The 25,247-nt window shown below is 59.5% G+C and overlaps 1 protein-coding gene across 1 annotated transcript in view; it reads right to left on the reverse strand.

Annotated features, from left to right (window-relative positions):
* Positions 1 to 922: 922 nt before the first annotated feature.
* Positions 923 to 25,247, reverse strand: part of FGF18 (fibroblast growth factor 18) — a 32,009-nt gene continuing 7,684 nt past the window's right edge. Inside the window, exons 3-5 of the mRNA XM_080673995.1 lie at positions 18,954 to 19,134; positions 7,990 to 8,096; positions 923 to 1,527 (exon numbers count right to left, since the gene is read on the reverse strand). Coding sequence (XP_080530121.1) covers positions 1,261 to 1,527; positions 7,990 to 8,096; positions 18,954 to 19,134 — 555 coding nt within the window. The 3' untranslated portion in view covers positions 923 to 1,260. The remainder of the gene's footprint in view (positions 1,528 to 7,989; positions 8,097 to 18,953; positions 19,135 to 25,247) is intronic.

Raw genomic sequence — 25,247 nt, forward strand, 5'->3', positions numbered from 1 at the left:
GAGATATATAGTGAAAAATGAATCCATAGATCAATGAATGAAGCGATGGATATGACAAGTGAAAGTTCCCTAAGGGCTGGGATATTTTTCTTGCCTTCTTTGATAAATCCCCAGTGCCTCGAATAGAGCCTTGGCCCGTAAGAGATGCTGAGAAAATGGTGTGAGAGTATATGCATGCGACCGTACAACTGAGTCCATCATCAAACCAATGGCTCATCAGAATGTAATCTCTCTGAAGGCCAGGATTGCCATCTGCTATGTTTAAGGATGCATTCTCTGTGCCAGGAACATAGCAGGTGTGGGATGAATCAGTGAGTGAGTGAGCGAGTGAGTGAGTGAATGAATGAATGAATGAATGAGCAAGGTCCCAGCTCTCAGTGCAAAGACCACAGACCAAGAAGAACGAAACACGAAAGGGCTGCCCTGCCCCCGGCCACCACTCAATGCCCCGTGGGTTTTTAAAATAATTTGTCGATTGTTTTTAATGGTTGAGGCAGTAATACTTGGTTCATGAAACTGCAATATACAGAGAGGTGAAATAAATAGCTTATATATATATAATATATATAATATAGCTGGTTTTAAAATATTCCCTTATCATTGGTGTGCTAGGTCACGTGAGTCACGGAAGGTCGATAGCAGCATCCTGCAGGCTGCGAGCAAGGCAGGGTCACCGTGATTGGACGAGGCCGTCTGTCGTCGGAGGTCGAGGCGCCGAGAATTCCGAGGGGCACGCCTTCCCTGCGCGGTGTCTCGGGACAGCTTGCAGCGGACAATAAATAAATGACTGCAAACCAGAGAGCGATTTTTGTTGGAGTTCGGGGCAAGGACAGGAGATTGGAAAAGAGGGGGAGTTCCTTGGGGGAGGGGGGGCGGTTTACTACTTTTTTTCTTTTTTTTTTTTTTTGCTTCTTTTTCTTTTGCTTTCAGAACCTTTGGGAAAAAGGACTTTGGTTTCTCAGAGTGTCGTTTTCCTCATTCAAGTCCTCCTCCGGGGACGAGTTTAGAGTTGTCTGTTCTGAGAGAGACAAGCACCTGTGTGTTGACAACAGTCCCTTTGCGTGACGTGAGTCTTTGTCATCGGAGGTTTCAAGTCAACCATAAAATCCTTATCGTCCCCCCTCCCCCCAAGAGTTTTGGTTCAGTTTTTGTCTTCTTTGAAACACAATGTACAAAAATAGAGCTTCTTCCTTCTATTTCATGTAAAAATATTCCTCTGATGCAGTTCTCTGTGACTGTGGGCACGGCCGGGGCGGCCGCCTAGCCAGGGTGCGTGGGGCGGATCCGCCGGGACCGCTTGGTCACCGTGGTGTACTTGAAGGGCTTCTGCAGCTCCGCCTGCCCCTTGGGGTAGCGCTTCATGAAGTGCACGTCCTGCTGGTTCTCCCGGGTCTTGGGGCCCTTCCTCGGCCGCCCCTTCTTGGTGAAGCCCACGTACCAGCCGGAGTACTTGGCCGACATCAGGGCCGTGTAGTTGTTCTCCAGGACCTTCTCGATGAACACGCACTCCTTACTGGTGCCGTCGGGCTGCAGGGGGAGAGAGGGGGGAGGTGAGAACGGCAGGGCGGGTGCGGGGGGCAGCACAGGAGAGCGGCCCTCACCCAAGCTCTGGCCGCAGCAATTCCACTCCCTGGATCTGGGAAGTGAACGTGCTGCATTGGCCCCTGTTACAATTATGTAACAGACTCCTGTGGTCACCCAGAAATCCATCCCTTCCCCACTCCCTACCCCGTAGCTGGGAGCCCCCACCTCCACTCTATTAGAACAAGAAACCCAGACGTCGCCCCAATTTACAACATGATTTCCTGGGATGGGTGCAAGGCTGGCCGTGTGGCAGAGCCATTCCGTGTTCCTCGGGACCCCTGCGTGAGCAATGGCTAAAAACATAGGCTGACGTCAACTCGGGGAACATGTAAGGCTGAAGTGGAGGCAACCGTTTGGCCACCACGAGGGGAAACCCTGTCGGACAACAAAGCCAGCATGGAGGCAGCCAAGTCCAGAGCTTCTGGACCAGGCTGCACCTGACACTCGATTACCTCGGCTACGTGGGCCAGTGTTACCCCACGTCCTCCGAACCAGCTGAGACTGTGTTCTAGCACCTGCAAGAGGGAGGTGTCCCGGCAGGCGTGCGCGAAACCTGACATGAAGTCAGCCGCTCGACTGCCGCTGAACGCCACTGTCATCGCTGAAGATGAGTTCCATTTAATGTGGGAGGTGCTGCATTTCCATGGTCGGTGGAAAGAGCCTCCCAGAATTAGAGCTTTAGCGCGGCCAGACCCCGGAGCCTGTACCCTTGCTTCGGAAACTTCCGGCTCCCGAGCAGACGCGTGGACTTGCTGGGAGGCTGTGCGGGGCGAGCAGCACGAGATTGGGACTCAGGAGCTGAGTCAACTCGAAGGCCTCCTTGTGTGACCTCAGGTTGGTTCATTCCGCTCTAAACCTCGGATTCCTGGCCTCGCCACACAGGGACCCCTGTGTCATAGAAATGTGCGGAGTGGTGCTCCTATGAGCCTGGCGCACCAGTAGGGACCTGCTAACCTATGGCTGCAGACCAGGTGGTTCGATGGCCTGGCTGCCCTCCTTGGGCCTGGTCTGGACCGAAGGTGGTGGGCGGCAGGCTCCGAGGCTCCACCCGAGACAGCCGAGGTGCTTGAAGTGGAAGAGTGGGAAACACGGAGCTGGAAGGCCTGAATTAGCAGCCTGGAGTTTCCAGCTAACATCTCCAAATTTAGGCCGGGCCCACTCCTCGTTACGGACGGATGCCTGGCCAAGTTGGAAGCCCAGCGGTCTGGCTGTGCGTGGAGACTGAGGTACGAGTTCCAGCCTTTTGTTTGAAGTGGAAAACAGGCTGGAGCTTCCAGGAACGTTCACCTTTGAGCGGAGGGCAAGCCTGGGCCCCGCAAAGTGCTGAACTTTGCAGAAAGGGACAGGCAGGGCAAGAAAACATTCTCTGGAGGACGAGATCTTTCGAGGAGGCTGCAGAGCAGGCAGGGCGGGGCTGGGAGACACACGCAGGACCCAGGAGACAGAAGGGTGGGCTGAGCAGGGAGGGAAGCCAGAGCATATGTGCAAGGGGGTGGGGGGCGATGGGAGTGGCCTCTGGGCTCTGAGTCCCCCATGAATAATTCGGGAAGCTGCCTACCCAACCTGAGTCCAGGTCCCTTGGCCGGTCTCGATGGAACAGTCAGAGCAAATGAACAAAAGCCACGCCATGCTGTCTCCCCACCCTAGAAAGCCTGCCTGGAAAACGGCTTTCGTTCTTCAAGGCTCAGTTCAGTAGCCGCCTCCTCTGGGAAGCCTTCCCTGACTGCCGCCTTCCTCCCTGGGTATTTCTGCCTCTTCCTTCGAGATTCCATTCAAGCATCAAGCTGTATTGGATTCACATACTCCATCTTCTAGACCCGCCTTGGCACCCATTTCTCCTCCCACCCCCCAAGAGAGCAATTCCATGTCTGCCTGCCCATCAGCCCAAGAGCGTCAGGAGGGCGGGACTGCTGCTCGGCTATTCTCATGGCTCAGCACAGGCCTTAACCCCAGACAGGGCTGCCCAGAGCTCCCGCGGTTGAATGGATGGGCGTTCTGCTGGGGTAGAAATGGTGGGAGCGACACAGGAAAGGGTTTCCCTCTGAAAGAAAATAGACTCTGCCTCCTGGATCCCTTACTAATGTCCCCCAGATAGTCCTGGGGACGTGCCGAGAAGGGGACAGAGCCGGCAGAGGAACAGAGCGCTGTGCCTGGCCCACCCCATCTCCCTACTCATTCATTCAGCATTTATTCATTGTCAACCACAGGCCAGACAGTTCCACATCCATTATTTCATTTCATCCTCTTAACCCACCAAGTCAGACTCTACCTGGTAGAAGGAAACAGTTCAAAGAGGCAAAAGGGCTTATCCAAGGTCGTGGAGCTTGTAAACGGCAGGGCCAGGATTTGAACCTGCATTGGCCACTGCAGCTCGCTTCTCCTCCGTCCAGTTCCAGACACACGCACAAGGAGAGAGGGTATGGCCGCGTGGGCACTGCCATCAAAACACCTCCCCTCCCCAGGCACACACAGCCACCTCAGCATGAAGCAAGGGATGTGCAGGGCCCAGCACATGTACTCACTCACGCCTGGGTTTGCTTAGAGCAGTGGTTCTCAACCTTTCTAATGCCGCGACCCTCCAATACAGTTCCTCATGTTGTGGTGAGTCCCACTGGCTTAGAGGGTTGGGGAGCTGGGCTTTGGGCTAAAATTCTCAACACCCCAGAGTTTGGGAGCCCCTGGGAGTGGCCATGGAGCCTGTGGTGGTCACATATTCCCCACCAGGAACTCAGACACAGGTAAGACGCCCACGCAGCCGCACCTGGGCTGACCTCGCCCCTGCTCCTGATGACCTCTGTGACCCCGCTATTGCCTGCTGAGGTTCAGAGACACCTGTGGCTGGGCTCACCCCAGCAATGCTGACTGACTGCACTGGCTCAGACAAGGCACATCAGCAGGATTCGAATGTGACTGTCTCATCCCAGAACCTCGGTGATCTGGAATTTGATCATCTCCCCCACTGCCACCTCCAGCCTCCTTCTCCCCAAACTGGAATCCTGATGTGAAGACTGAATCCTGATGACATCATTTGGCCCCCAGATCCAGGCTTATTTGAAACTAGAACAACCCTCTGGATGTTTTCAGTTACATAGGCAGAATTTTCTTTTTTTTTCGCCGAAGGCAGTTTGAATTGGGTTTCAGTCACAACCAAAGCAGTCTTCACTGAGATGTGGTGGTGGGCAGGGACCATCCTCCCACCCCCTCCTCCCCCAGTCTGGGGCCCTGTGCTACCCCAAAGAGTGATCACCCAGGAGGGGACAGATGAGGAAAAAAACACACCTTTTTTTTTCTCATCTGTCTCCAGAGATGGGGGGAAAGCCTAGTACATAATGCACCGCACTCAACAACTATTTATGGAATGAAAGGAAGCAGACCTCCTGGGCCAGATGGATGTGGGGTGCAGAGGAGGAGAGGAGGGGAGGGGCTGCCTGAGCAGGCAGGGGCTCGGGCAGGGCTTGGGCACAGATCTGGTACAAGGCAGCAGAGAGAGCAGCTATGGCCAAGGGCCTGGAGTACCCAGAAAGGCTGTGTTAGGCTGTGTGATGTGCCCAGCTGTGGCCAAGCTGGCCCCCAGGGTCAAGACCACCCAAGAAGGCTGTCCTATTGAGCCAGAGCCCACGCTGAGGCCAAGGGTGCCCACGGGGGAAGGAGTGACTGGGTGGAAGGGAACTGACATTTAATAAGCCAATGCCTCTAAGTGCCAGCATTATCATTCCCATTTCACAGGTGAGGACGCTGAGGCTCAGTAAGGTCCGAGCACTTGGACTCCCTGGCCAGATGTGGGTAACTCTGGCTACAGGGTAAGAGTGACTCCTCAGAAAGCAATAACCATATTTCCATTTCTCTGGTGCCCTTGCAGGCTTGGGGGCAGGTAAATGGAACCCAGAGGGGAGGATCCAGAATGGGCCCTCGGAAGCGTGTAGGTCTGAAGTCACTCCCAGGTGAGCAGATTAAGCAACAGAGGGCTGTGTGGGGGGCTGTGGGTTCCCAGGTGGGCGGGTCACTGAGGGGTCAGCGAAGCGAGAGGCTGCTGGGGATGAGCCAGGACCCAGGGCAGAGGGCAGAGGGCAGAGGGCAAGGCAGCCCCAGGAGAGGGTACCGCGTGTACCAAGCCTGCAGGGGTGCCGGCTGGCAGAGGCCTGTCCATAGCATGTGTCTGAGGTCCAGGAGTGCGGCCTTTCTCCAGTCGGTGGTGAGGACACAGGGACAGGTTCTGAACTGGGCTGGGCTGGAGGGCAGGGGAGACTGACCCCTGGTGCTTTAGAAAGCTGAGGGTGGGCAGTGGGACAGGCCTGGCGCTGCAGCCTGAGCAGGGACCCCAGGGAGAGCTGGGGTAATGATCCCTGTGAAGGTCTGAGGCCAGGCCAGAGGCCGGGCTAGGGAAGGAGGGGAGTGCAGGGCCTGAGGCCTGGCTGGCTGGGGGAGTCTGACAGCAGAACAGCCCGGGGCCCAGGGTTCCTCTGGGGAAGCCAGAGAGAGTGAGGGGCGCTGGTCTGAGCCGAGGCCAACAGGGGACCTGCCCCTGGCAAAGTTGGGACAGGTGGATTTGGGGGCGCCCTTGGAGCCCCCCAGGCCAGCCCAGAAGACAGAAGCCTGGAAGGAGATGATGGGGGGCCCCAGCGAGGGGCAGTCCTCCTGGACCTGCTGAGCTCGCCTCGCCTCCAGCTGAACCGTCCCCAATATTAATGACGGGAGAGAGGGAGAGGGGGCAGGAAATCGGAGCCGGCTCCTATGGAAGCGGTGACTCAGCGGCCAGCCGGCGGGCGGGCGAGGGCGGCGGAACGGCCCGAGGGGACGGGGCTGCTCTTTTGACCCCACGAGGGCCCTCCTGGGGTCAAGATGCCGGGAACCGCACAGACGGGAGGAGGGGCACGCGGGCACTGGATACAGCAGGCCGCCGCGCACCCCTCCTTCCAAGAGGAAAAAAAAGAAGGCCGAGCCTCGCCTGCGAGCAGGTTGGGCCTGGGAGGCAGCGGCCCGGGCGGGCAGGAGAACAAAGCGCTGACGTGGGCCGCCGCCCCCGCCCCTGCCCGGGACCCCTCGCTCGTGGGCCGCGGGCCTCCGGACACGTGGAAAGTGAATCACTAATTGAAGCCACTAGGCGTCCGAGCCGCGATTGCGATTACTCTGTTTGCCCTTTGAGAAGCTGAAGTCGGTGTGGGCGGCGCGGCTGGAATCTTTGCCTCCCAACTGGGCTCGGCATCCCGCCCAGCTCTGGTGAGGGGCCTGGGGCCAGGGCCTGGGGCCCCTGTGGCATCGGCCAAGCGGGGATGGCGGGATCATTCGGCAGCGCGCCTGCTCGGGGCCTGGCAGAAAGCAGGTGCTCAGTTAACGGCGCTGGTGGCACCGTTGTTATTAACAACAAGCACAGTGCCTGTTCCCGGCCACTTGGGTATGGTGGACAGCAAGAGGGATGAGTTGGGAGATTCAGGAAATAAAAAACATGGCTTAGGGCAGGGGTGGGCTAGAAGGAGTCGATGGAGGGGAGGGGAAGACATAAGTAATACTTTCAACAATAAAGGTTTTTTAAATAAATAAATAAATGCATGGCTTATACAAGACTTGGGTAACCCCCAACTAGGTGTAATAAATGTAAATCATCAGCCAGGGCCCTGCCCACAAGCAGGGGACGCCATCCTCCTTGGCATCTGGGTCCACTCTCCACCGCACCCCCACTCCACCTGCAGCAGAAGACCCCCCCCCCATTATCCAAGCTGGACACTGGGGTAAGGAGGGTCCCTGCAGAAAGAAGGGGACGCAGGCGTGACCCCACACAGAGGTACTGCCAGTACCAGCTTCCCTGCAGCACCCACAGGCAGCGAGCGTGTGAGCGTCACAAACCAGCACAGCCAGAGGAAAGGGGGGACGCTGAGAAGCGGCATCGGCGGAGGCTCAGAGGCCTGGCACGTGGGTCCACCCAGCCGCACCCCCACCCCTGCCCTAATTTGTTACATGCAGCTCTCTTGCCCGTTCCAAAGTAATAAAATCTCCCTGAAATGCTAGAACCGTGAGGCCCGGCGCTGACGCGGCGGCTGGGTTCCGGAGCCTGGCGATTGTTAAAACATCACTGCAGCCCAGCCCTCGGCCAGCCACCGCCTCCCTGTTCCCAGACAGCAGGTACCTGCGGGCGGGGAGCCCCAGAGCCCCCTCCAGAGGGGACTCACCCCCCTCTCCAGCCAGCCAGAGCTCCCCATCCCCCAGGAGCGATCAGGGCCCTGCCTTCTCCCCGAAGCATGAGTGGCGCAGAGAAGCAGGGGCAAAAGGAGGGGTGGAAGTGGGAGTCTCACCCATACTCCCCGGGGCCTGTTTCCTCTGGGGCACCATGGCCTGGGCACACTGTTCCAGCTCCCCAGAGCTGCCAGGGAGGACCTGCCCCAGTGCCCGGAATTGCTGACCGTCACTCACCTTCCCCACCAGCTTGCCTTTCCGGTTCATGCACAGGTAGAACCCCGTCTCCTTGCCCTTGATCCGGACTTGACTGCCGAAGGTATCTGTCTCCACTAGGAGCTGGGCTTCGAAAGGCAGAAGCAGAAAAAAGACACGCTTTTTTACCAGGGCAAAGGCTTGGCCTAAAGACTCAGCAGCAGGATCGCTGACCCTGTCCTGGACACCCCCACATCCCTGAAACCAGGCCTGGGAGAGGCCTCTGCCGGCTCCCCCTAGAGCACCCTTCAGGCAGGGAGAGGGAACCCGTCCCCACCTGTTCCCCACCCCCAGCCTCTCTTGACTCCACTTGGGGCCCAGATGGCTCCAGCCAGCGGGGAGTTCTGCCCCTTGTGGCTAAATACCAGGGTGTCTTCTCCCCTCACCACCCAGCTCCCCAGCCCCTCAGCTCCATTCCCCAGAGCAGGGCAGAGAGTCACACAAATAACCCCACACATCAGAAGTAGCAGTCTCTGGGATAAGGGCACAGACAAATGTATGTGAGTTCTCGTGGCACACACACGCTCATGCACGCACTGCACACACATTGCACACGCACTGCACACGCACGCACATATCCTGCCCTGGGGGACGTCAGAGGCTCCTTCCTCCAGGGAAAACATCAGGAAGACATGTTAGTGTCCCCTCCTGCCTCCGCACCTTTGCCACTTGAAGTGGGGAAGGCCCGGGGAGGGGAGGCCATCTGCAGAACTTCACTTTCCTCAGTCAAGGCCATCACCTAGGAGCCCAGAAGTCCCAATCAGGACCAATGGCCCCTGGTCCTGAGTAGGAGACCGCACCCTAAACTACCCAAGCTCCTCAGGGTGGGGGTCTCCAGAACTGAGCCTCCAAAGCCCTGAAGGTCAAAGGCTACCTGCCCCTTGTTAGGCCTGCTGTGTCCAGACCCCTCCCTCCCTCCCTGGTCCTCTGCCAGTCCATTTTCTCCCCGTAGGGTCCTGTGTGACGTCGGTAGGCCACGCACACTCTCTGAGGGCTCTCTCCTCGCCGGTCCCGAATCCCCGGCCGCCCCCTCCTTGCCTTCTCTGCCTGTGACCCTCCCATTCTCACCCTCCCATCTCTGACCCTTTGCTTCCTAGCACCTGCCCCTCCCTCAGCCACAAAATTTTAATTTCAGTGACAGGGGACTTGCTTCTCCATAACAAAAATCATAGCCCTCCATACAGTATCCTTGGAGCCACAAAGAGCGGACCTTGGTGGCCCTAAAATACACGAGGTATGATTTTAATTAAAAAAAATTAAAAATATATACCCTGGTGCCCTGCTGTGAAAATGAAAACCATCTGGAAAGCAGGATTTCCAATAATTAATCTAGCCCTCCTTTGACACCACTACTAATTAAAATATGATACCCACCTTTCCACGGAAAAAAAGAAGAATTTACATAAAATTTAAAGATCTAACAAGAATTTAGTAATTCTAGAAACAAGGGGGAGGGCACATTCTTCTCTCCACCTTCCCCCATCCCTAGTAAACACCGAGTCAAAAACATTCACCAACACAGAGAGAGGGGTGACAGGGCCTCGCTGCTCCCCACTTCCAATGCCCTATCACTCCCCCGGAAGTTCGGTCTCTGGGACCCAGGCCCAAACATGCCAGCAGCCCCGGGCGTGCTCTCTGCCTCCCTCGTGGCTCAGGCCCCCTGTGGATGGGCTGTGGGGTCAGGAGGGTCTGTAATCCCAGGAGCTTCGGAAGGAGGCAGCGTGTCAGGGAAGGTGAGCGCTTTGGAGAGCACACAGACCTGAGCCGAAATCCCTAGCCCATTTGTATGACCTTGGGCCTCAGTTTCCTCGCCTGTAAAATGGGGGGAACCGTTTCTGATCTTTAATAGTTGCGGTGAGGACTACACAGAATGATGCTGTGCAGGGCCTGGCGCCTATCCTCAGGGCAGGGGTGGGGGCAACTCGGTACCTGTTGTTCAAGTGTCCTAATAACCGCAAAACAGAACTGTTTTCCCAAAAGAAAAACATGCATACATTGTGAAAAATCAGGTGTGCAAAAGAGTGGAGGCGGACCACAACCTGCCTCCGACCTGAACTTACTCGGCACCCTCGGGGGTCACCGGCACCCCACACATCAGACAAGGCCTTGGGCTGGGACTTATGGGGTCCGATTCCCTTTCCGGTGTTGCCATCCGGGGCTGCGTGACCGCCACCCCTCCCTGTGAGCCTCCGTTTCCTTTCCTGTGCAAGTTGGGGGCTCAACCCTCTCCTGACTCTCTGAGACTGGGGGCAGGCCCTAGGACAGGGGCAGGGATGGGACACGAAGAAGGAGGTGAGGCCACAGGGCTGGGGTGCAGGCAACCCTAAGCAGCTCCCACGGCGAGACAGACAGCTCCTACTGCTGCCCGTTCTGAAGTCACACATCCCCACAAGCCTGAGTATTTTTGTCCCCATTGTATAGTGGAGGGAGCTGAGGAGCGCAGAAGTAACCCAGCAGGGAGGGCTGACTCCAGGTCTGCCTGCCTCCTTCTGCTGGGTCCTCCCGGGAGGACCCCAGCTCAGGGAGACCAGCTCCAAGCACAGCCCTCCCCCACACATCAGCCACGGCCCAGCCCCCCGCAGGCAGCCCTGGCCTTTGCGGGAGCATCCGAAGGGCCTGGGGCCGGGGCTGGACTGCACCTCCACCCTCCGCCCCCCCAAAGCCTAGCCGCCCCCACCCCAGTGTGGGAAGGGTCTGTGCCGGCTGCCGGGCCAGGGGAGCCAGAAGTCTGTTCTCCCCCAACCGCAGCAAGCCATGGACTGGCCTAGACTCCACTGGGCGCATGACATAATGAGGAGGGAGCCGGGCCAGAATTATGTAAAGTCTTTGGGGAGTAATAGCAGCAGCAGTTCTCAGAAAGAGAGAGAGCGGGGGGAAGAGAGAGAGAGAGACCCCACCCACCCAGGCCAGGTTTTCCCCAGAGCCTGCCTGGTCTTCAGCATCCACGCCCCTCCCTCCATGATCCAAGCCCCAAGCCCCAAGGCCCCAAGATGCAGCTGGACGAGACCCCTCCTCGCGGCTCAGTTCTGTTCTCAGGCCTGTACCGGGCCAGGCGGGAGGAGGCGATGACATTATCTCACTCCCCTCCTCACCACCCTGGCAGCCCCTCCAGTCTTCACAATTCAACAGCCTCCTCCCTCTGCCACTCCTGCCCCTCGCCAGTCTCCCCTCTCCACTTCAGCCAGGGGGATCCTTGCTGAAAGGCTCCTTGGGAATCTCTGACCCACTGAAAATCCAGCCCCTTCACAGGGACCCATAAGGGTGCGTGATCTTGTGCCTGCTGACCGTCCCACCTCCTGCCCCTACCCACAGCCCTCCAGCCAACCAGCCCCCTTGCTGCTCCTCTCGAACACATCCAGCACACGAGAGCCCCAGGACCTTTGCCCTCGCTGTGCCCTCTCACTGGAGAATGCTTTGCCCAGAGCTTCCCCTGGTGACTTATCTCAGATGTCACCTCCTCAGAGAAGCCTCCTGGCCATGCTGTCCAATGTCTGACTAGCCTCCCCGATCCAGCACCACCCGTCCCCTGCTCCACTGTCCTCAGAACTCTTCTCCAGTTGTCTTATTTGCTACCTTCCTTATTGTCTGTCTCTCTTCACCGAAGGTGCGCTCCATGCGGGCAGGACCTGACCTGCCTCATTCACCGCTGTGATCTCCAGCACTAGCCCATCCCTGGCTGCCAAGAAACGACCAATCGGTCAGGCTTACTAAGTGCATCGATCCGCTGGTGAGGGAGGTCTGAGGAACATTAAGAACATGAGATTCAGTCCTAGCTGGTTTGGCTCAGTGGATAGAGCGTCGGCCTGTGGACTGAAGGGTCCCAGGTTCGATTCCGGTCAAGGACATGTACCTTGGTTGCGGGCACATCCCCAGTAGGGGTTGTGCAGGAGGCAGCTGATCGATGTTTCTCTCTCATTGATGTTTCTAACTCTCTCTCCCTCTCCCTTCCTCTCTGTAAAAAATCAATAAAATATATTAAAAAAAAAAAAAAAAAAAAAAGAACATGAGATTCAGGGAGGTGAAGGGACTTGCCCAAGGCACAGCTGGGCAGAGCCGGGCAGAGGTTCAGCCCCAGGCTCCGATCCCACAGCCGCCGCCCTTGGCCCCTCTGCTCCCCACCGGTGGGCTCTGTCCTGCCACTCCCTGGTCTCTGAGCTCCCAGCCACCCATCCCTAGCCTCGGGGCGACCATCGCATATTCTGACTTGCTCTGTGACAAAGGGTAACACCCTGTCCCTCTCTGGGCCAGGACTAAATGACCTGCAAGGCCCTGTTCCGTTCTGCTTCTTTAGGAAGGGTCAGTAATTACATTCATTTAGCGCTTATGATGTGCTGGGCACTGTGATAACAACCTAACATGCATTGTCTCACTTAATCCTCACCACCATCCCATGAGGTTAGAACTATTATCATCATCCCCATTTTACAGGTCAGAAAACTGAGTCCCAAGGTCACAGAGTGACGGAGTTCAAACCCAAGCAGGACTCAAACCCAGGCTGACTCACGCAGAGGTCTTGGTCTCAGTCTGTCTACCCACCCCTCCCTGCTCCCCGACACCAGACCCCTTCCTGGAGAATGAGTGTGCGGACACCAAAGGCGGGCAGCGAAGGTCTTCGCCATGACCTCACTTTCTTCGGGCAGAGGTCTAGGGGCAGAGAAGCCCACAGAGCCAAAGGTCAGGGCCCATCCCTCCCAGCCCCGCTTCCAAATGCCCTTGAGGGAGGAGGGGTCCCTGCTTCCTGCGAGGGTCACCTTCAAGCTGACCCTGGAAGGTGGGGAGCCCTCAGGAGCACCTAAGGCTCAAACCCCAGCGAGAGGGGCAGAAATAGCCAGATGTGGTCAGGGGAGTGAGTGCCGGATAGGGGACCCCATAAAGCAGTCTCAGCAGGCTCCGCACAGCGCGGGGGCCCAGCACCTGCCTGTGGCTGGGGCCAGGAGCTCCCCTCTGCAGCATCCAGAGAGGAAAGCAGAAAAGGGAAGAGTAGGAGGAGAAGGAACTGGCGAGAAAGCCCTTTCTATAAACACACACTGCCTCCCCCCGCACCCCTCACACCCCCCCCCCCCCCCCCCCGTTTCTCCGAAGTGGATGGAGTAACAGTGGTAATTTTTTAAATAGCGGCTAATACTTACTTAAGCATTTACCCTCCGCCGGGCGCTGTGCTTGGGGCCTGACTGTGGAATGTCTCACTAGTTCCTCACAACCTTAAGGGGTGTGCACTGTTATGCCCATTTTACAAACGAAAAAACTGAGGCACTGAGTAGTTACTTGCCAGAGTCACACAGTAGGGCCAGGATTTGAACACTGGCAGAGTATTCGCTCCAGAGCTGGTCTGAGACAGAGTCCGAGGTAGGCAGAGGGGGACAGACAGGCAGCAGGCCTGGGATGGCCCAGAACAGAGAAGTGACACTGATTGTTTGGGTGACTGGTTGGCTGATTCCATTGGGATTCCCTAGCGGCAATCTTTAGTTTGAAGACTTTGGTTTGAAGGGAGAAGCAGAGGGACACGTACAAAGAGAGACACAGAAAAACAGGAGCCAGCGAGAGGGAGCCGGAATGGGTTTCTTCCCACCTCCACCCGCCAAGCCTCAGCGTAAACCCCAAGACCCGTGAGCACCCCGGGGGAGCCAGGAGCCAGGAGAGGCACGTGGCCCAGCGCAGGGCGGCCGGCAGCAGGCTGGCCGCTACCTTCCGATGCTGACAGAGCTGCTGGCCGCTCTCCAGGTGTCATGTAGTCCCGCAGCGAGGAACTGTCCTTGCCACAAAGGCACTGTGCGGGCCTAGGAATCAGAGCTCCCTTCCTCGGCGCCGCAGGGGGACCGGGCCGAGAGGAAGGGGGAGGGACGGGGCAGGGGAGAAGGGATCCTTTCTGGGGATGTTTCAGCATCACACGCGATGGCCTTTCTCAAAGATGCCCATGGCTCTCCTTCTCCCCAAGTCCCCGAGGAGGCTGGCAGGCCACGTGGGCTCGCCGGGAAGGAAGAGGGGAAGAATCAATAGGATTGATCCGGGGCTCTGTTTAATCCTCACTGTGGCTCTAATTGGCCATTTCAGCTGTGGAGTCAGCGAGGTGTGGGTGGCCACTCCTCTGGGGACAGAATCTGTGGGACACGCGCTCAGAGGGCACGGGTTTAGACTGAGAATAAGTGCCCCTCCCAGCTGGGAGAGCCCCGAGGGGAAGCCGAATCTGATGCACAGTAAGAGGCTGACTGGCTGGGAGGACCTACTGTGTGCAGAGCATTTGCCCTAGCGGGGAGCCTTGCCCTCAGCACTCCCAGAAGCACACGTGAGCCATCCGTGCACTGGCTCGGGCATTTACTGGGCACCTGTTTATGGCTGGCTCTGCGCCTGGGGACACAGCAGTGGACAAAACAGACAAAAACCTTACCCTCAATGAGCCCGCATTGTAACGGGAGAGGCAGAGAGCGAACAACTAAACGCGTAACAGAATGTCAGGTAGCGGTGAGTGCTCGCACGAGAAACGTTACCGAGCGGGGACAGGGGCAGGCACGCTCTGTAAGGGGACAGCTGAACAGAAGCCATGAGGGGGTCTGGAGAGGAGCGTTCTCAGGTCGAGGGGACAGCCAGCACCAAGGCTCCCAGCCGGGAACACGTGCAGCACGCCCAGGAGCCGCAGGATGGAGCAGAGAGAGCGCGGACGGGCCGAGAGCCTGGTGACATCTGCGGGGGGTGAGCGGCCGCCACGAGCCAGGCTGCCCTGACCTGGATGCATTCGAAGTGAGAGGAGGGCCTCGGGGAGCAGCCACCGCCTTGCATTTGGCTGCGCATGCAGCATGAGCACTGGGCGTGGGGCTCAGAGGGGGGTCTCTGCTGCCTCAGCCACACCAGCCAGCCCAGGGGACCCAGCTCCTTGCTCAAACGGCCCTCCCGCAGGTGCCAGAATGAGGGTGATGGGGACTAGAGTACCCCCTGCCACTCCCATCACCAGCTCAGCCAAAGCCTGGCCCTCCCCGCATACCTTCCTGAGGAGCCACACAAGCCAGCCCCATTTTACAGGTCAGAAAACTGAGTCCCAAGGTCACACAGTGACGGAGTTCAAACCCAGGCAGGACTCAAACCCAGGCTGACTAACGCAGAGGTCTTGGTCTCAGTCTGTCTACCCACCCCTCCCTGCTCCCCGACACCAGACCCCTTCCTGGGGAATGAGTGTGCGGACACCAAAGGCGGGCAGCGAAGGTCTTCACCGTGACCTCACTTTCTTCGGGCAGAGGTCTAGGGGCAGAGAAGCCCACAGAGCCAAAGGTCAGGGCCCATCCCTCCTAGCCCCACTTCCAAATGCCCTTGAGGGAGGAGGGGTCCCCCGAGGGTCACCTTCAAGCTGACCCTGGAAGGTGGGGAGCCCTCAGGAGCACCCAAGGCTCAAACCCCAGCGAGAAGGGCAGAAATGGCCAGATCTGGTCAGGGGAGTGAGTACAGCATGGGGACCCCACGACCCAGGCCCCTGGAAGGGAAGTCCACGGAGCCGGGGGCCACGGGAGACCCACCGACTTCCCGCAGATGTCACCAGGCTGCTCACTGCCCTAAAGCAGGCCGAGAGCGCCTGCACCCCGTGCCTGCCCACGGAGTCTAGCATGGACTCTGAGATCCTGAGTGTTCGTGGGGATTCCAGATTGCAGGCATGCATAGGATCCTGGTCATGCCTGATAGTCACTGAAACTCGCAGGCTGCGCTCTAACCGTGTGTGAACGCGCGCCTCAGAGGGCATCACTGGGCCAAGCCCTGAGATGGAGGGAGCGAATTCGTGGACCATCCGGGGTCCCCTGGCCAGGGACTACGGCTGCCCCTCCCCCACAGGTAGGGCAGGCCCCCAGCGCAGCTCCGTTCTCCTGGCGTGGCTTGGCCACATAAATCACCCTCTCAATAATATTTGTATTGATTATCTAGATTGGAAGCCTCAATTGGCTCCATTGTCTCACTTCCTCTCCTGGGGTTCACAGATGGGGTCCCGTCCCCTCATCTGCGTTTCTAATGCGACATTTAAATGGAGCAGCCTCAGTGCCCCGTGCTGCCCTGGGTGCTGGGGGGGGGGGGGGGGGGCGGTGAAACATATTCCTGGAGAGGGAATTATTAACGCTAGAGGTCATGGAGCCAGAGAAGCAGCCAATAGGGGCTGGGCCCCGGGTCTCCCAAGTGCAGGATCAGAACCGCCTGGGCCTGGTAGGGAAAGCAGAACCTGGGCCCCACCAGACCCACTGAGCCAACGTCACGCTGAGCCAGAGCCCTCAGCGATTCCCACGCGGGTCACTGCTCTAGCCACCCTGGTGGTGTCCAGAAGGGACGCTGAGGCCCAGAGAAGGCAAAGGGCTTGCCTGGAGTCACACAGCAGGTGAGATTCCCCCGGGGGCAGGGGAAACATGAGGGCAAGTGGCTTCTGGAGTGAAGGGCCCGCTATTTGCCCAGGCGCCTCTCCCTCCCGAGTTCCTGCCTCCTGTCTCAGGGCGTGGACAGATGGTTCAGACCAAAGTCTGTCCCCCCTGTACTCTCCCAGCCTGGAGGGGCCAGCCAGAGCTGCGGGGACTCCCCAGGAGGGCACCTCCCTCCCGCCCGGGCCAGCCAGCTGCCCCTTCCCTGGCAGCAACTGGACAGCAGCTCCCAGGGAAAAGCGCCACCTGGGTCTGCCCAGCACAGCCAGACGTCCAGGAGGGGGGCACGGAGGGACGGAGGCCCCGCAGAGGCAGCAGCAGAGGGCCTGGGAGAGGTGGGGACCAGGGGCGAGAGCTGTGGTCCAGGGAAGGAGGCAGAAAGGACAGAGATGGTGGGGAGGGGGCAGGCAGAGAGGACCAGACACAAAGAGGGGAAGGGATGACGACCAGGAGGGAGGGAGAAGGACCCAGAAAGAGAGACACCTGGATGAGAGGAGAAGCAGCCAGGCTGAGACAGGAAGGAGGGAAAGCGGGAGGAAGGGGAAGGGAGGCAGGAAAGAGTGATGGGCAGGGAGAGGGAGGGAGGCAGCTGGCCTGGAGAAGCCCAGCCAGGGTGGCCCAGCCCTGCCCGGCCCGGCCGGGCCCAGCCCCCAGTGGCGGTGCAGCTGCCACACTAGGGCCCTACCACAAGGTCAGTCCTGCCCTGGGGCTGCGGGAAAATAAATGGTGTCCAAGATAAAAGGTCCAAGAAATTATTTGTCTTGTTGTCACGTCTTGACTGCAATGGGCAGGGGCCGGCGGGGCATCATCCCAGAAAAAAGCCGGAGCTGGCAGGCCCCCAGCACACACACGAGAGCCGGCCCCAGCCCCAGCCCCAGCCCCAGCCCCAACCCCAGCCCCAGCCCCTAGCCTCAGCTACCCCTATCCCAGCCCCAGCCCCAGCCCCAACCCCAGCCCCAGCCCCTAGCCTCAGCTACCCCAACCCCAGCCCCAGCCCCAGCCCCAGCCCCAGCCCCAACCCCAGCCCCAGCCCCTAGCCTCAGCTACCCCAACCCCAGCCCCAGCCCCAGCCCCAGCCCCAGCCCCAACCCCAGCCCCAACCCATAGCCTCAGCTACCCCAACCCCAGCCCCAGCCCCAGCCCCAGCCCCTAGCCTCAGCTACCCCAGCCCCAACCCCAGCCCCAGCCCCAGCCCCTAGCCTCAGCTACCCCAGCCCCAACCCCAGCCCCAGCCCCAGCCCCTAGCCTCAGCTACCCCAGCCCCAACCCCAGCCCCAGCCCCAGCCCCTAGCCTCAGCTACCCCAGCCCCAGCCCCAACCCCAGCCCCAGCCCCAGTCCCTAGCCTCAGCTACCCCAGCCCCAGCCCCAACCCCAGCCCCAGCCCCAGTCCCTAGCCTCAGCTACCCCAGCCCCAACCCCAGCCCCAGCCCCAGCCCCAGCCCCTAGCCTCAGCTACCCCAGCCCCAACCCCAGCCCCAGCCCCAGCCCCAGCCCCTAGCCTCAGCTACCCCAGCCCCAACCCCAGCTCCAGCCCCAGCCCCTAGCTTCAGCTACCCCAGCCCCAGCCCCAACCCCAGCCCCAGCCCCAGTCCCTAGCCTCAGATACCCCAGCCCCAACCCCAGCCCCAGCCCCAGCCCCTAGCTTCAGCTACCCCAGCCCCAGCCCCAACCCCAGCCCCAGCCCCAGTCCCTAGCCTCAGATACCCCAGCCCCAACCCCAGCCCCAGCCCCAGCCCCAGCCCCTAGCCTCAGCTACCCCAGCCCCAACCCCAGCTCCAGCCCCAGCCCCTAGCCTCAGCTACCCCAGCCCCAGCCCCAGCCCCCACTTCCCAGCCTAACAGCTCCCAGAACCTGGCCTGAGAAGGCAGGAATGGGGAGGCATGGTGGGGTATTTGCTCAGCATCTATCCCCAAATCCCCTCCAAGCTCTGGGAAGTTGGATGCTGTCCGTTTCATTCACTGCTGAGGGTCTCTGTGGGCTGGGGGCTTGGGCAGAGAAGGGAGTCAGCGTGTCTTACTCCTCCCAACCCTTCTACAAAGGCAAACAACGAATTCCAGGGTCAAGGCCAAGTTAAGAGGACGGTGGCCCAAGGTGGCTCAAGGTACTGTCCCCGTGTCTCGCAGGTACGCAAGCTCACACACACACACACACACACACACACACACACACACACACACACACACACACCAGGCTGTTTCTCACCACCACCGGCATCCAAAAAGCATTTCCCAGAGGCTCCCACCCCTCTGAGCCTCAGAACCTAGGGCTAGGGAAGCAATGCCGTGGGGAACCGCCACCTGCTCTAGGCCATCCCCAAGCAAGCCACGGATGGGGCTTTACCGGCAAAGGCACTGTTTATTCCCCTCTCCCGTTAGTTCTCCCCACGAGGCTCTCAGGGCTGCACCACTGTATCCCCACTTCACAGCTGCGGACACCGAGGCCCAGCAAGGCTCCGTGTCAGGGGCAAGATCACACGGCCAAGACCGGGAGAGCTGGGATTGGAACCTGAGGTCTCTGACTGGGAAAGCCTGTGCCCGCGGGGGCAGGAGGGGGTGGGCACCTACCATACTTGTCCCCGTCCTCGCCACGGGCGCTGATCCTGCGGCCCAGGACCTGGATGTGCTTCCCGCTGGTCCGGCTGTAGAGCTGGTACAGCCGCAGCTGCTTACGGCTCACATCGTCCCGAGCCCGCGTCTGGTTCTCCACGTGGATCCGGAAGTCCACGTTCTCCTCGGCCGCCAGCACCTGGGCAGGGAAAGGGGCGACGGTGAGACCCGTGGGAGTCCGGGGTCCCCTGCATGCCAGGGCCTCTCCTACGCCAGCTCTGGGCCAGGCCTCAGCACACACTCATAGCTGCCCCGTTGCCACCCCCATTTCCCAGATGAGGCAGCGAGGTGAGGCAAGTTGCCCCAGGTGGCCATGCCAGGAAGCGGCGAAGATAAGAATCAGGCCGAGGTCTGTTTGAAGCAAAGCTCACTATCTTTCCACCACAGCCTCCCGTCGGAGCAAGACGTGTGGAACGGAGGTTTCTCTTTCGACCTTGGGCACACAATGTGCTTGGTCTCAGATTCCAGAGCCCCTGCTCCGGCCACATCCCGGGGGACTGTGAGGATATGGAGATGGGAGAGGGATGGGGAGCATAGGACTGCTGTTCGGGTCCTTGGCGGGGAGGAGGGAGGATTGACAAGTCTCATCCTGGAAAGAATGGGCCAGCGCGCACGTCACTTCTCCCCAGAGCCTGATGCTAAGTGAGCCCCTCCCATGCCCTGAGGGTCCTCCTGCTCGCCCAGACCACCAAGCATTTACCCACATCCCGTCTTCTGCTGGAGAAGCCTTCGTTCTGCACCGCCATCAAAACGCCCCGTCTCCCTGGAGCTTTAGTTCATGTCTGACCACATCCTCCGCGAAGCTGCCTCTGGCTACGCCAACTCTTACTCTCCAGTCTCCCTTCGCCAGCACAGTCTCTCACCTGCACAACTTGCTCCCACATCCTCGCCGGCTCCTGCTCCCACCCTTGCCCCCCCCCTTGTCTATCCTCCAGCAAACCCAGTCGCCTCACCTCCCTCGTGAGATCCTCCCCGGACACTCTCCGGGGCTTCCCATCACATTTAGAGGAAGTCCCCACCCCGACTGCTTTCATCCCCTATCACTCCCTCTCCACCGATTCCACGGACAGCCACGTCACACCTCAGAGCATGTCAAACCCAGAGCGCACGCCTGCCCCAGGGCCTTTGCAATGGCCTCTCCCACTGCGTCCATGCTCTCCCCAGATTTTCACATTCTGGCCTCCCTGCTTCCTTTGGGTCTCTGCTCCAATGTCACATCCTGACAGCTTTTCTGAGGCCAGGCCCCACTCTGTCACTATCCATCTCTCAGCTGTGCTTTGTTTTTCTTTCTAACATTTATCAACCTGCCATAACATCTCTTTGTCTGGTTTTTGTCTGTCCTCCCCGACCAGACTGGCAGCTCCAGGAAAGCTGAAATGCTCTCTTTGCCGTTAGCTGCTATATCCCCGGCATGTATAGCACAGTAGAAACGCAAACATTTGTTGAATGAATGAAAAAAAGAAATGAACAAATTAACATTGAAAAGATCTAGAGTCCTGTCATTCCATTTAACATTAAATCGGGTTTTTTCTACGGCCTTCTAATTACACGCCTGTCCTAACTCATCTTCACCAGAATCACCAGAAAGCTGAACAATTCTTAAAGTTCCAGTTCATTCCGCTGAGGCACATAGGACCTCAGCCCAATCAGCCCACAGCAGAGCTCCTGGGACCCGGGATGCAGCTGTCTCAGCCCTCAGCTGTGAGCAGCCAGGGTCAGGGACCGTGTTTCCCTCCTGGCTACACCCCACGCCCAGCCCGGGGCCTCTGTCCCCCAGCTGACCTGCACATCATCCTCCACCCCACCAGGACCCCCAGGCACTTCCGCTGGGCCACACCATTTAACCTTCACTTCCATCCTTAGATGGGAAGAGTGAACCCACATTACAGATGAGGAAACTGAGGCTCCAAAGCTGAATTGACAAGGTCACAGAGCAGGCAACGGCAGCCCAGACCTCGTGGCTCCAAAGCCCAGCTTTCAGCCCGTCTTGCTGCCCACCGCCCCCGCCCCCCACCCGACCAGGGCCATCAGGAGCAGGACCAAGGTTCAAAACCCAGGGCATGGCGCTCCCTAGCTAAGGGACCCTAGGCAAGTTACTAACCTGATTCCTCGCGTCTGAAACAGGGTGCTGGCTTTAAACGTGTGAAGTCCTAGCACAGTGCCGGGTGCAGAGTAAGTCTCGGTAGGAAACTACTGAGATAAGGCCAGGCAGCCCGCGAACCGGCTCTCCGGGAAGCCCGCAAACAGAAGCCTCTTGCGGGCACAAGCAGATCACAGGCCCTGTCCCTAAGACAGGCCCTTCGGAGGCACAGATACAATTTGCAAAGATACTGCTGCCTTTGACCGTCTGGACAGCCCTATGGCGTGAGAATGCTTAACATGTCCATTTAACAGATGGAGAAACTGAGGCTCAGAAAAGGGAAGTCCATTGCTCTGACTCACACAGCCTGGTGACGTGGCGCCTGGCCGCTGGCCCACCGAGCAGGCACACCCTTCACTCCACCAACCCTCATAGCCAGCTCCCCCAGCCTCCCTCTTCTCCCCGCTCCCATCACCATTCCCAGCCAGGACCCAATCGTGTCACATCCTGATGCTCAGGGAGGGAGGCCCACCCCAGGTGGGCATGTGTCCTGAAGACCTCCCACCCATGGCCCTCAACCTTTCCGAGGTGGCTGGCCCTGTCCCCTCCCCCAGGGGCAGGCCTCCGGCCTCCCTCCCTGCCCTCCAAGTCTCCTCCTGCTCACAGGAGACCTTATCGACCAGAGGTCAAACCAATCTCCTCATCCCGGGCCCTGCGGGGAGCTGCCCTGCCCAGAGCCAGCCTCCCATTACCGATTTTCTCCCTGGCGCGCTGGACGGAGACGGGCGGTGACCCGGGGTCAGCAGGCGCTATCCGGTGGCCCTTCCCCAGGCTGCGGGAGGGATAATCCATCTTGCCCAGCTTCCACCATTCAAGCCCCACTCTGTGGCCCCATCAATCCCTAAGGAGGCAGCGGGGGTGGCCTCTGACACGGAAACAGTCTGTCCTCCCGAAAGGGCAGGAGGCCCCTGGGCTTCTGGGGAAGACCTCTGCGGGATCCAGGCCTTTTGGGGGGCCGCGTCCTCTGCCCAGGACACCCTGCCCCCTCTGCACACCTGACACCTGCCCTCAGGTGCCTCTGCCGGCAGCCTTTCCGGCCCCGCCCACCCCAGGCCGGGTTGGGGCCTCCAGACGGGACTGCAGTGGCTTATTGTCCCCAGTGCCCAGCTGGTCTGGTTCACCCTGGACCTCTGGCTCGGCCCCCAGAAGGCACCCCGCAAATAGATGCTCGACGACGGTGGCTAGGACAAGAGGAACCTGGCGGCCAGATCAGCCCGCCGCTCACCACCCCGACAAGCAGGGGGCCCAACGCAGGGGCCACAGGGGGCTGGAAGCCATCCGCGGCCAGCTTTCCTCGGTTGCAGGCACTCTGCTCAGAAGCCTTTAGACCTGGTACCTCACCTGATCCCCTCAGCCACCCACGGAGGTGGGCACCAGGAGAGCCCACTGCACAGATGGGACCTCGGCGGCAGCTCTCCAGCCACAGAGCTCCCGGGCCTGCCGGCAGGGCTCACACAAAGCAGCCGACTCAGGGACAATCCCCCGCCCCCTTTCCTGCTAGCTGGGGGGCAGGTCACCTGGCCTCGCTGCCTGAGAGGCGGCCCGTCTTCCCGGCTTTCCTAGAACAGTCAGCACTGCTCTCTCCTGGGGACACCCCTCCAGGTGTGCAGTCATCAGGGCGTTTAGCTATTGACTCCCTGACCCAGGGCTGCCCATGGGCAGCTGGCCTACCCCCTCCACCACAGCCTCCTCCCTCTCCCCCCACCCCCAGCCTTACACACAGGCGGGCTGTTTCCCTGCTCCGAGCTCCGCCCCACCGGCCCGAACCACCCACCGGTGTGTCCCCAGGTGGGAACAATCTTTGCCATCTAGCCCCTGCCCACCTCCCAAGCCTCCTCTCTGAGGCTCCTGGCCGGGGCCAGGTTGGGGGGAGCTTCTATGGGATAAAAAGAGGCTGGGGTGAGCCCCCAGCCCAGTACAGCTCCCAGACATCAACCCAGATCCCCCCTCCCACCAGGGCAACAGCCGCCATAGCTCCCCGGAAGATTTCGGCCTCACCCACCCACTCACAGCCCTGAGGGCACGTCCCGGGGCTTCTGTTTCTTCCCGGACCCCGGACCCACCTCCCACGGACATCTGCCGCATCCCACACCACCTTCCTACACACACCACACAACCGCCAGCAGAACAGGAACTGTTCGCAGTATTTATCTCAGAAAAAAAAAAAAAAAAAAAAAGTATACTAATAGCAATAGCCACAACCTTTATCCTGCTTTGGTTCGGTTTTCTAAACAGCCTACTCACTGAGCACGTCCTCTGTGTTAAGAACCAAATTAATGATCCGACATCCTCCCCCGGAGTGGCCCTGGGACTTGATATGATGATCATCTCCATTTTACAGATGAGGTAACTGAGGCCTTGTCCAAAGTCAGAACTGGTGAAAAAATAAATCTAGATCCAAATCCAGCTCCCCCTCCGTCTATTCTAGAAACCAGCTCTCACCACTCCCCCCTCGCCGGCTTCCATCTCCTTCTCCCCTCACCCACCCCTCGCTCCCAAGCAGGACAGTAGTTGGTTCTGGCCACAAGCCATTGCTGGGGCAGGGACTGGCTGAAGGCCTTGGGCTCACTCCCCCACCCAAGAGAGCAGGATGGGGTCAGACTGCCCCTCCTGCCCAGGTCCCCATCCTTGAGGCCACATACAAGCCAGCCGTGCCCCTGTCTCCAGGCAGCCTGCCCAGAAAAGGGAGGGTCTCCCCGGTCCCAGGAGGGGCAGCCCACAGACTTCCGGCCACATTCCACCACCGCCAGCCTCCTCCAGTGGCAGCGGCATGTGCCAGCCGTGCCCAAGCCTTCTCCAAATTCTAGATTCGAACGTGAGACCTGCACCCCATACTCCAGGAGTGGTCCCTGATCGAGTCAGCCCCACTCTCCACCCCAAAATGCAGCTCCCCAAACTTCCTCGAGAGCGAGCGGCCTGGAGCGGGCGCCGGAGCTGCTGCCAGCCCCGGGCTCCGTGGATGATTATCATCGTGGAGAGCGAGCCTGGCGCTGGCTCTCACTCAGTGGGCGCTTGCTCAGTGCCAGGCCCAAGCTAAGCATTTTCCAGGCACCGTCTCCTTCCTCCTTGCATGACCTGGGCAGGTCTGCTGATTGCCATTCCCAGGACAAAGGGAGACAGACAGGCCAAGGGACTTGCCCGAGCCATACAGAGAGTGACAGAGCCAAGATCTGAGCCCATCACTGGCTCTAGAGCCCCCACATTCCTCCCAGCTGGCACCCCCAGACAGAAAGAAGAGGAGGAAGGCCAGGCCCACCCCTGAATCTGCGCTTGGCTCAGCTCGATGCCCCCACCCACTGCTCAGCCCCGGGCTTCTCCCCCCTCTCCTGTTACACTCCCCACACCCAACCCAGCCGGCATGAGGCTGCACAGGGCTCTTCCCCACCCCCAGCCTGGCCATTAAGCTCCCAGGACTATCAATGTATTGATTGGCAGGGCTGAGCCGTCAGCATGGGGGTGGGGGGTGCTGCCACCCAAGGCAGCTGGCCGGAGCTCCCTCTCCCCATATATCAGCCTTCTCGGTACAGATCGTCAATATGGGTGCTGCTGGCGGCCAGCTCTAGGGCCAGCCTGGGGGAGGGGGCAGGACTCCTAGAGGCCCATAGACCTCTGCTCTCTTTCCCTTTTCTCCCCTCACCGCCCTCCCCCCCCCACCACCACCGCCTGCCCCATTTCAACTCCCTCTCCCTTACAGATCTTGGGTGAGGAGAGTAGACATGCCCTCCTTCAGGGTAATACACAGGCCCTTATTTCGGCATTCCGTGCCCACCACGGCTTTCTACATCACCCCCATTCCTGGACTTGACGCTCCAGATACCCCAGCTGGCTGGGAGTCCCCTGAGCACACGAGGACGCTCCCTGCTCTGTGTACGGATGTTCCGTTGCCTGCGAGGCTGGTACGCACACACATGGGCACACGCACGCCCACCTCACCTGGCTCGCTCCTATTTCAAGATGCAAATGGGGCACCATCCCCAGCCAGGTCCTCCTGCCCCAGCGTCTGGTTTCCGGGCCCTTCATCAGAGGACACAGGCACCCTGTCCCCTGCACAGATCCCTCAGGTCACTCTCAAGTCCCCACGGGCAGGGCAGGCCCTGAACTCCCTGTGCCAC

Source organism: Plecotus auritus, assembly GCF_963455305.1.
Source record: "Plecotus auritus genome assembly, chromosome: 6".
Taxonomy (NCBI): domain Eukaryota; kingdom Metazoa; phylum Chordata; class Mammalia; order Chiroptera; family Vespertilionidae; genus Plecotus; species Plecotus auritus.